The following is a 12120-nucleotide window of genomic DNA, read 5'->3' on the forward strand; positions in this document are numbered from 1 at the left end:
GTGTAGCATAGGTGAAATTACGGGACACGCATCATGTTCTAATTTTTTGGTATGATGGAATTATCAAAATAAACTCGAAGATGACAATTTCGAAAGATAATGAATTGAGCAAATAAATATAAGAATTGGAAGAGAATCTGGCACGTAGAAGCGCTGTGCGCGCTCTTTGAAATTTGATGAAAAAACTACTTTATAACTTCATCTGGCCATATGTTAACGTCACAACATCCGATAGGCTTGATTTTTATATGAATTCATATCTACATTTCATCAGCTTTCATAATAAATTATAATCATCAAGGTAACCTTCAATTCTGAAGAGTTGTAAGATATTCAAATTTACGGCAAAGTTGAAATTACACGACCTACGTTATTCAAGTTTTTATGCGTGATGACGTCATCAAATTAAAAACAGTGGCAAGTCATGAGAAAGTCAATCAATTGAGCAATCACATAATAAAATTTGAGCGAAAATCGGGCACAAAATAATAGAGATGCGTTCTATTGAATGTGATCAAATATGATGAAAGAGAAAAAAAACTTAATTTTAAATTCAAGTGGCCATTTTATGACATCACAACATTTTGTACGTAAAATGTGTACATGAATTCATATCTACAACTCAATGGCTTCCAGAATACGTAAAAAAAATTGGGGGTCATCGTGCATTCTGAAGAAGTATTTTCATTTTAAAAATACCTTATTTTTCAACATTTTCAGCACTTTGATGCAATTTATTTGCGCATTTTGTCATTTTTAACCTGCTCGTATAGCGCTATTTTAGTAGGTATCCCAATGACAAAATTCAAATTAATGATGGTACTTTTTCTTTCAGTTAATCAAAAGGAACTTACTGAACATAAACTTTTGCAATTTAAATGATTGAAATCGGATTATCCATTCAAAAGTTATGGTCCGTTAAAATGCCCAAAAAACAATGATTTTTGCTTGAAAAATGGCATTTTTTCCAATTATATTTGGAACCATTTTTGAAGGGTTATAACTTTTATATTAATAACTTTAAAGTTCCTATTTTTGCCAAACCTATAGATACAACAGAGTTGTACAAGAATATTTTTTTTGGGGTGTCCTCGACATTTTTTTTTTTAGATATCGCCCTCCAAAATTCGTCCGAGGGCTTTTTGCGCGTATTTTTCCCAATGTCTCAAAAATGTCAAAAAAGTTCCTATCTTTAAATGATTCGTAACTTTTGAACCAGTGTGTGAATTTACTTCTTTTTTTGTGCATTGCATTAGAATGTAATATGTATTTTAAGTAAGGTTATTTATATTGACAGGTAGGTATTTCATTTATTTCATAAAATATTGTTAAAAAATGTTGAAAATGTGAAAAAAAATATACATTGTGTTAAAATACTGTGTGGGTATTGTTTCTTTTCATTAAATATTATTTTTCGTAAGTATAATTTTTTTTTATAATTCTAGTATTTAAATTTATAATTATAATCATATGTTATTTTAATTGATTTTCGAACCGCCAAAAATATTAATTAAGCCCGTACTTATTATGTGTTCGATTTCATTTCGAGCGCCCGGCCGGACGTAGACTCGGCCGCGCCTACAAGTTAAGTTATATATAGGCCTAAAGTAAAGCCTAACGCTAAATTCTGCCTAAGAAATATCGAGAAGAAACAGACGAATTTTAAATTTAACAAAGTAATTACCTCAATAGTATAATGTTAACATATTTAATTTTACTTCCCTTTCGATTATTGTAACCGAAAGTTGCACTTTAAAATGAAATATACGGAATAAAATAAGGCCAAGAAACAGTGTATAGTACATATACAACGGCAACCCCGACCAAAGCGCGTTTCGGCCGCCTACATATAATGGGTTACGGCCGCTGCATAGCAAATTCAAAGCTTCTTAAATTTCTTCGGTACATTTCTTCCTAACGTACTTGCTTTATATAGCAGATTGATATATATTCCACTTAATAATAATTTAATAAATCGGTAAAATTGACGTTTCGAAGCAAATATTCCATGCGAGGCGACATTTTTCGACATGCCTCGTGTGCGGCGAAGACTACTTCAGAAAATGGAACAGTCCACTGCGCGCGGGGGTATCCAATCATGAATTAACGCGCTAATAAATGCATACCATGCACATTGCCGGTGCGACGGTAATTTAGTAATAAGCGGAGAACTGAATCCCCCGTAAGGAAAATGGTAAACACTGATATTTATGGTAGGGATTATTTTTTTCAGTGGTTGGTCTTGTTGGCCTCTTCGCACGAGGTCCACGCAAAGTCAAATAAAACGATGTGGTTTATCAAACAGAAATATAAATTAGCTTCAATTCAATACTAAATTAGCCAAATTTTGATAATGAGAATGACTCAAAAATTCAATTTTTATCGTTAAAATTGACATTTGAGGCGGATGTACATAATAATAATAACCGATTTACATACCAAAATAAAGAGTATTTAAAGCCTGATAACATGCAGCAAAAATTACTCCACCACCTATTATGGACCTCGTGCGATCGTGTTTTCAAAATGGGTAGGTGTTTTCCAAAGTTATTTTTAGCGAGCGGATTTCGGCTCGCCGGCTTTTGTACCTCATTTTTAACTCGCGTTTTCTATTAAAATGTTTAATAAACATAGATTAAAAATATATAAAAATAATCCCTTAAACAAGATCTTTCCAAACATATAATTTTTATTCACAAGGGTACATAAGAAATAGTATATTTTTAACTTCAAAGACACGTCACTTTTTGAAATTTCCCGAACGTGTTAAAATCGCGGTAACGAAAATCCGCTTCATTGGGATACCTAATTTTAGGTCGGAACTGACTCAAATTTGGTAAATGTACTAAGGATGGTGAGTAGAATGCGATTTGTAAAAAAAAATCATATTTTTTACGTTTTTTAAGTATCGCGCGCGCAAACATTTTTTTTGGAGCCATTACTTGGAAAGTGAGGAACAAACCCCAATCGAAATGTCTAAGAAGTATAAACAATTATGAATTTTGAAATGCAAGTATGAAATTAATAAACAATTTTAATAAAATACTTGATTATGAACAATTGAAGCTTACTGTGAAATAAAAAGTTAACTACAGTATATTTATTGGGGAAAATGTTAACAAGATGCATGGTTTTATCAAATGAAAAGGATTTAAATGATATGTCCCGTCCTTAACAAAAATGTCTGTCCCATTCCTACAAAAAATGTCATCAATATATTTTTGAATATGATATTTTCACCAAAAGTTTCAAAATATTTGTTTATAATGTATTGCATATAGTTTATAAAAGAAGAAAAAAAATTAAATTGTGGTATCAATACTTTTAACTGAAATAAACACTATAAAACTACTATTAAAATGCCGCGGGTGGGACAATTATGAAATCTGAAATGTATATATGGGTCATTCTGTAAAATATGGGTCCACTATGATTTTTCACATACAATAAATGTTATTGTATTTTTATGCCTACATAAGAAATATTTACATCTCCACTTTGTACCATGTTTAGTACCTACCTTAGGGTTATTTGATAAGATATATAATTAATTACCATTTGTTTAATATATTGTGCTATGTGTCATTTTTGTCTTCATGTCCCCATATTTTTGGAAGAAAAGTTGTGACAAATAAAGGCATTGGTAATATTTGCAATATATATCTACATTACAGACGAAAATATAAAAAAATTACATCATTTTAATCTGTTTATAAATGATGCCATATATGCCAAGTTTCACGATTAACGGTCTATTATTTGTCTCGCTATCGCAAATTTAAAAATACACTGCCAACGTAACGATTTTGCGTCCCCACTGTTGCGTTGGTTTTTCGTTTTTTAAACATATAATACTTTCGTAATAATTTACAACCATAATTTGCCTAGTACTAGATTCTAGTATTTATTTATTTAATAAAGCTAAATTCTGCAACAAAACTGTCTACTGAGATGAAGGCAAAGCAAATAAAGCCGAAGATACCAAATATGAACTAGATTCTTCTTTTTCAACTAATATTAAGTTTGATTTAAACAAGGAAAAAATAAATAATAAGAATTGTAATAATGATATCTACGCTCACGCTAAGGCCAAATTTTCTTTTGCAAAATTTGCGAAAGGTCGCCAATTTTTTTCCGCAAAATAAAAAATTCTTTAGCAAATATTAAAAACCATGAAAATGGCTAAATTTGTTGGTAGATATATCAAATAAATATAACAGGTTGTTGTCTTGTATTGTTTTTATCTTTATTCATTCAAAATGTGTGATTAAAAATACAAATAAAACATGACCGCATTAAAATATGTTAGGTCTATCTACTGCAGCCTCACCGGCCTGACGTGATACCAGTCGCCACGGCCATATAGCCTATAGGAGGCCTATTCAATGGTTGACTATGCCACAGCTGAGTCATGTATGATTGGCGTCCGGCCTCTATTAATTATCAGCATATGCAGCCTGCCTGGATAAAGTTTTTTATCACAAACAATATAAAATAATAAATAGTTTTCGTTTGTGTTTTATATGCTTCTTATTCACTCGCAAAAACATGTCTATTCATAAAATAAATTCTCCTTAGTCGGGCGCGTGTACATTTACAGATAACGCGATTTACAACTACTCGCCTGTACAATTAATAAGCCTCCTAACGGAAAACTTGTTTTAATTTATTCGCGTGACACGAAAAAACGTTGTTAATGGCAAGTAACGCTACATCGCTGTCACCTATTATAGGCTGGGCGACGGCGGCGAAGTCGTTGTGGTTTACATAAAACTTTAATATTTGAAGCCTAAGCGGACGAAGTTTGAGTTTTAAGGAAAAATTATTTTCGCAAGTTTTGCGAATGATATAATTTTTTTTTTCTCGCAAATTGACAACTCAATCGCAATTTGCGAAAACGCGAATGGTTAGCGTGAGCATAGGATATAACTGCAAACAATAGTGAAAAGTGCAACCATATTAATTAAATCTGGAATCGTATTTAAAGAATTAAGTACCTTAAGAGAAGATGATGTGGAAGCACTCTGGATTGAGATAAATTTACCACACAATAAACCTATTCTTCTTGGTACAATATACAGACCTCCAAGTGCCACATCTGAATATTTATGTAAATTAGATACCATGTTTCAAAATTGTACTATGCTTTATAAGGATGTAGTGATACTTGGTGATTTCAATGTTGATATATAGCTAAAAAGTGTAATGCTGATAAAATTAACAAAATTGCTAAATATAGTAATCTAATACAACTAATTAAAGATTTCACCAGAGTAACTAACACAAGTAAAACCATAATAGATTTATTATTTGTTTCCAACCAAAATATTTTAACTGCTGGAGTTCATAGTCTTGGATTAAGTGACCATTCACTAATTTACCTAATCCGAAAAAATTAAAAAGTTGAGGTTCCACCTAAAATTATTAAAACACGTTCATTTAAAAAATGTAACGATAATGAATTTATTAATACCATAAAAAACACAGATTGGAACCAAGTTATGCATAGCTATGATGTAGATACTGCATGCCCATAACAAAAGTCTTAGTAGATATAGCTCTATATCTATTAGCCTTATAAGTTATCGCCTTAATAGATATAGCTCTATTACCTATTATTAAGCACCTACTAATAAGTACATTTCAGATAGATTTTAGATAGTTCCTAATAGGTTTTACCTCATTAGCATAATTCAAAACCCTCACTAATAGTATTAGATAGATTTTTCACTATTTTTAATCTTTGCGTAACACAGTTGTATACATCTATCTATTGTCTACTTATAATAGCTATAAAAAGGGCTACCAGCAACCTATTAATAGACATAAACAAACTGATAATAGCCAGTAACTGTCAATAAACTATCTATTTTAGATAGATAGATATGGACTACCAGATAGCTATGGGCCCGTTTATACAACACGCTAAATTTACACGCATCGACATTGGCATGGCTACTTGAAAAGGCTACTTGACGACAGGTTGGAGTAGCTGAAGTAGCCTTTTTAAGTAGCCTCGGGGGACAAGTTGACCTCTCCAATGTAATAAATTATTACTAACCAGCTTTCGTCGGATATTATGTCATCTCTATGGTAATCTAGCCTCGCCTATGCCTACAGTATTCAGGAAGGACTGATACCAAAATAAGTATTCAAAAGATGCCGCTTGTGTATTATCTTATCGTTTTTAAAGTACATAAATCAGAAATCGTTGTGTGACGCTAAATGTTTATTTCTAAATGTTTATTTTTTAAAAACAAAAAAGATAAGTCATTCAAAAGACGATGCGTCGGGCCCGGCTTTGTTTCATGCTGGCAATTTTCACACTACATTAAATTTTATCAATAAACTAAATAAATTAATACAAAATAAAAGCGGCAATTAACTCATTTAATACACAATGATAGCCTTTCTATTGTATTAACCAATCTCGTAATAAGAACAGGTAGCATTTCTTTACAAAAATTGCACGAGAGAAGACGTATTACAGTACAGCCAAAAAATAAAAACATGAGCAAAAAAAACGCAACGGAGACAGCAACAGGCAACCGAGGTTGGAGTGACGCTGCAACACGTGCGTTGATAGAAATATGGGGAGAAGAGCACATACAAGTTGGATTTGACGGGACAAGAAGAAACGTGTCCATTTATGTTGAAATCGCAAAAAAATTATGTGAAAACGGCTACGATTTCAACAATAAACAAGTCATCAACAAATGCAAGAATTTGTGACGACAATACACTGCCGCAAAAGATAAAAATAACAAGTCTGGCAATCCTCCTACAGAATGGCTGTACTTCCACGAAATGGACTCTATTTTTGGAGATCGACCTGTCAGCAGGCCAAACATCGTCCTGGATGGAATGGATGCCACAACTTTTGAAACAAATGAACCATCAGGTAAGATTAACAACTATCTACCAATATAATCGGAGATATTATTTCCTAAATCTAGGCCGATATTATTGTTCTCTTCAGTCAGGAGGGGCAGGGCCTTTGTTTGGTTGGGCCTTTGCTTGGGAAACCCTTTGTTTGGGAAACCCTTAAATGTTTTACTATAAATGACACTAGTTTGGGTATAACCTGGCAGGCTAGCTGATGTAGGCCTAGGCCTAACTGAACAGCTTCGATGTTACACAAATCTGACTTTTAGCTTTGAAATTTTAATTAATAAGATTAAATTGTATTTCATCAATGGCATGTATGCCTACAGCAACTTAACTTAATTATTTTTTAAACAAGGTCAACACACTGCCTATTTATACTAAATTAAAAATTATTGTTTCAATTTACAGTTACTGATGAATCAAATTTGTCCGAAAGGGACACAAGACGATGGCAACTCTAATCTTCTGGATCTTCTCCAGGGAGATGACATTCCGACAGAGGATGCAGTTGATGGTAGGCGTACTAATTATAATTATATTAATAACGGTGTGTCCATTACATTTAAATAACAATTATCAGTGACCATTATTGACAATTGCATTGTAAAACAAATTTAGTGTTTAGGTTGTACTTGCAAATGAAAAAACATGGTCATTCAACAACTACCTACTAAATCTAAATATGTTCAGTTAAGAATAAATATATAGTACTTCATTGTTTTTGGCATTAACACAAACATTTTTCATCTAGATCTATTTACACCAGTTGCAAGAAAAAGAAAAGAATCTTCGACATAAACAGGAGAAGCAACAATCAAAAGGCAAAGGTACCTTTGTTTACATGCAATCTAATCATTTCTAATTAAGAACAATTAAATAAGATGATCCTATGTAGACTGAAGTAACATTGATTTAGTAACTTGGCTTAAAGACAGCCATATCACCTAATATTCACCTAATATTAATTGAAAGTCTTTACTGCTTAGCCAAACTACCTAAAAACTATATAGATATAGTTAGCTTTAAATGTATTTTAAAATTTTCTCTATCTAGGTAAAAAAAGGCAAAGGTAGATGAAATGGTATCATGTTTTACGGAGTCCATTGCAGAAGCCAGCAAACAATTTGGTGCGTCTCACCATAGCCACCAATTGGAACTTCAACAAAACTTACTCATGTTCGAAGAACGGAGACGAGTAGAAGAAGCTGAAGAACGCCGCAAAGATGCCGAACGAGCTCATCAACGACAACTAGAATTGTATACAGTGCTTGGACAAATGTTCAATAACCGACAAACAAATGAAGCAAATGCAATGCCTTATTCAGCTCCTGCTCCTCATCAGCAATTTCATCCTTCACATTATTACCAGTCAAGTCAGCAGTAATCTCTTCCTTCTCAAGCAGCAAGTTATAATTCCCCACTTTCTGCATCACACCCAAGCACATCTGCTCAAATCAATGTTCCAGATATAAACTCTCAATCTTCATCTGCAAAGTTTGATGCACACAAACCGTGGTTGTAAGCTTGTCATTACTGGTGAACTCTAAATAGTGTATGTTTTAGTGTTTAAATATTTGCACGTATTATTGCATGTTGCACATTCGTTTTCCCAGTTTTAAAAAATGTATTTGTATGAAACCTTACAGCATTTATTTATTGCACTACTGTACTGTATGTGCAAATTGACTTAAAAGCAATCGGTAAAGGGGTTACATCAGCAACAATGCACCATAATACAAGAGTCTATGCAAACCTATTCATCATTACCGTATAATTTTAATTGTGAATATATTCATTGGTGTACTTAAACTTAACAGAAATTGTTTACATTAAAAAAAAAGAAAAATAGAAAATGTTTACATATGTACATTACAGAATGGATGGCCTTATGCAGTTGCTTATATTGCATTATAAAAGTTACTTGTTGCATCATTTTGCTGTATAATTGTGAATAAAGTTATTGGTGTATTTGACCTTAAGTGAAATTACTGTATTTACATTTTAATTTTTAAGAAATAAAATTTTAGACATATTTACATATTCAGTATCTTTATGCAATTGCTGTATTACAAAAAAACATTCAATATTCGATGTCTTCTTTTCCAAGTTATTTTTTATCTCATTATTACTGTAATGTATATTTTAAATTATGAATAAAGTCGCATGTTTACCCAAAAATTGAATGAAATTACAGTACATTATTTACTGATAGCAAAAATATTTATTACAGAATGGTTGCTTGTCTACATCACAGTATCTAGGCAAAGTACTGTACTAAAGCTGCCCTATAATGGCATCTTCTACATGTGGCTGCTGGTAATGTTCATCTGCAACATCCCACTCTTGATTGTATATCTCTCCTTCATCAATGCAGAAGTTGTGTAGGATACAACATGCTACCACCATTTGAGATACATGTCGAAGGGCACTATCGTTTCGTTTCATAAGAATACGCCACCTTCCCTTTAGCATACCAAATGATCTCTCGACCACCATCTTGGCCTTTGAAAGTCTGTAATTGAATAGTGTATGCTCTCTCGCAATGTTTTCTGTTACCGGAAAGCCTTTCATGAGCCACTTTAGTAATGGGTAGGCAGGATCTCCCAATAACATCACAGGCACTTGTACATCGTGAATGTTTTCAGTCCACTGCGAAGCCAACAAAAAAACAGAAATCCTGAGTAAATAATAATAATACTGTAATCTGGTTCTAAAATTTTTAATTTAATTTAATGTATTTTATTATGATGCTGTACCTGATAGTTATGTTCAGAAACAATAAAATCACTGTAAAAATATGCTGAAACAAAATATACTAACCCTTGGAAATAGTTCACCTTCATTCCCCCGTTCAAAAAGTGTAGAATTTCTTAGGATGCGTGCATCATGGACTTTCCCTGGCCATCCTACGTAGACGTCTGTGAATCTATTTTTTCAAAAAGTTGATATAATTTTCGTCACTGGATGCAACAGTAATTATTCAATACATTTGTAAATTTACAAATATAAACATTGTCACTTATAAACTGTCTTACCTTAACTTATGATCTGCCACAGCCTGTAGCACAATTGAATGCCAGCCTTTGCGATTATAATAATCAGAGGGATACTTGTTTGGTGCAATTATGGGTATGTGTGAGCCATCAATGGCCCCAGCACATTGCGGGAAACCATGCTTTTGGCGAAACCCATTTATTGTTTCTTCTAAACGTTGCCCCTGTGGCCAAACAATATAATCATTTCGAAGTACTTGGACAATAGCTTGGCACACTTGGTGCACAACCACACACACAGTACTCCGAGCAACACCAAATAAGTTAGCAATTGTTCGGAGGTCACAGCATGTTGCCAATCTATATAATGTCATTGCAACGCATTTCCTACTTGTTAAATTTCGGCCAAATTTATTCTCTTTCCTCATAATACTGTCGTTCAGCCTATCGCATAACAAATTGAAAGAAGGTCTGGACATACGAACATTTTCTATCCACCGACGATTGGTAACATTTTCGACGTCAATGGTCCACCAAGCATCTGATCGGAAAACGTGACCAAACCTTCTGATTCGTGGCCTTTGTTCCTGTTCGTTATGCAATCGCATAAGGTTAAACGCAAATAAATGTACAAAATATAAAAATTGCAGATGTAGGCCTACAACTGCAGCATCATCGTTGACCATCCGCAAACGCATAATCTGCTGCCCACGACCATGTCGCTGACGATGTTGTTGTTGTTGGAGGCCTAGGCCTTCGTCAGCAGATAGCATCGCCAAAATCAACAGAATAAACTCTTCCATTTTGACGGCAATATAACAAAACAAACCAAATATAATTTAACAAAAATGATGACTTGGCGATGTGTATATATTCACGAAAATCGTTAACGCGCGAAATAAACGGAAGCTGGTGTTTTGTTTTTTTGACCTAGCATCCCATAATACTATTGTATCTGACGAAACTTCCTGTTCACAAAGCACGAACGTTCAACACAGTAGTTCATCTTTTATGTATGAACGATGCAGATTAGGGGATTGACCTTGATCTGTGATAACACGCATCCTACGAACATGCGTGTAAATAAGAAGCGTGTTGTATAAACACAGCCCAAGTGACCATTCACCTAGTTCATTCACTACTATAAATGTGAGAGGTGCGCTGAGAAAGTTATGGAGTCAGTGGTATTCATATCAGATGACAACAAACATGATCATGATGTTGTACATGCATATATGCAGTTATTGGCTGTGCATCTTAATCAGAAGCAAAACCTCACAGTTTCCACAATGGTTTGGTTTTCCGATGGATGTGAGGCACAATACAAGTCCAAAGGGTCCATAGCTGACAAGTGACATCGCTTCTTCAAATTAAGAATTTGGTTACGTCATCCACCATAATTACTTTGGGTCACGTCATGGAAAGGAACCATCAGATGGTGAATCCACTGTAATTAAGAGCCATGCATCAACAGTAGTAACAAGTGGCTCCGCTGTTATAATGCTAGAGACCTCTTTGAATACTGTCAAATAAATTTGGTCAAAGATAGTTGTGCAGAAAAATGTATTCATTTTCTTAGAAGTTTTTACTTCGTAGATAATGTAGAGAGAGGTTGACAACAGACACAAATAAAAACAGTAAAAGGAACAAAATTTTTCCATAGTGTTCAAACTAGTATATTTAGTGTTAATAACATCAACACCAGAACACTAAGCTGTTTTTGTTTGTCATGTGTGGCTGGCAGAGGACAGGCTTGGATGACACAAACACTAAATAGAAACTTGATGCCCCCTTAGGCTCCTGTTTATTGTTTAAATTCAACTTGACCAGAGCTACAAAACTATTTACTGAATGAAAAACAAGTGTCCTGTGTAAGTGACGAAGCATCTCTGAATTGGCGTAATAATATTGTAAAGTAGTTAGTAATTAAGTTAGGCTAATAATTTTTTGACTTGCACAGTTTGTAAACAGGACTACAATGAAAAAACAAGCTTCAGCTTGATTGTATTCTTGTCCTGTGTAGGTTTGTTAACATAATAAAATGTAATTTTTAATATCAAACATTGCCTAAACACATCCTAAACATCTGAAATAGGATCGCTGTGTGTAAATGACAAACTTTAAAGTGTGTGTTCAACAATATTTAAAGAAAAACAACAAATAAATGGATAAATAATGAAGAAACTTACCTTTTGTTGAATTGATAGTTGATCACGAGCATGTTATTAGAGCTCAAAAT

At 33.4% G+C, this 12120-nt stretch overlaps 1 protein-coding gene and 1 pseudogene across 1 annotated transcript; one reads left to right on the top strand and one right to left on the bottom strand.

Annotated features, from left to right (window-relative positions):
- Nucleotides 1-8725: 8725 nt before the first annotated feature.
- Nucleotides 8726-10881, bottom strand: LOC144838533 (uncharacterized). Its single transcript, XM_078693935.1, has 3 exons — nt 9924-10881; nt 9709-9814; nt 8726-9537 (listed from the first exon to the last, which is right to left on the bottom strand). The coding sequence occupies exons 1-3, from the start codon at nt 10682-10684 to the stop codon at nt 9163-9165; spliced, it is 1242 nt and encodes a 413-aa protein (XP_078550061.1). The 5' UTR covers nt 10685-10881; the 3' UTR covers nt 8726-9162.
- LOC144838308 (uncharacterized) lies at nt 10733-11677 on the top strand (annotated as a pseudogene).
- The last annotated feature ends 443 nt before the right edge of the window (nt 11678-12120 follow it).

The sequence above is a fragment of the Antedon bifida genome, chromosome 3 (assembly GCF_963402885.1).
Source record: "Antedon bifida chromosome 3, ecAntBifi1.1, whole genome shotgun sequence".
NCBI classification, from domain to species: domain Eukaryota; kingdom Metazoa; phylum Echinodermata; class Crinoidea; order Comatulida; family Antedonidae; genus Antedon; species Antedon bifida.

What these genes read in the sequence shown, in the direction of transcription:
- LOC144838533 (XM_078693935.1), bottom strand. Translation starts at nt 10,684, where the DNA reads ATGGAAGAGTTTATTCTGTTGATTTTGGCGATGCTATCTGCTGACGAA. An exon ending in GTGGCAGATCATAAGTTAAG is followed by an intron (nt 9,815 to 9,923) that starts GTAAGACAGTTT and finishes TTGAAAAAATAG; the next exon opens with ATTCACAGACGTCTACGTAG. An exon ending in AAGGTGAACTATTTCCAAGG is followed by an intron (nt 9,538 to 9,708) that starts GTTAGTATATTT and finishes TTGGCTTCGCAG; the next exon opens with TGGACTGAAAACATTCACGA.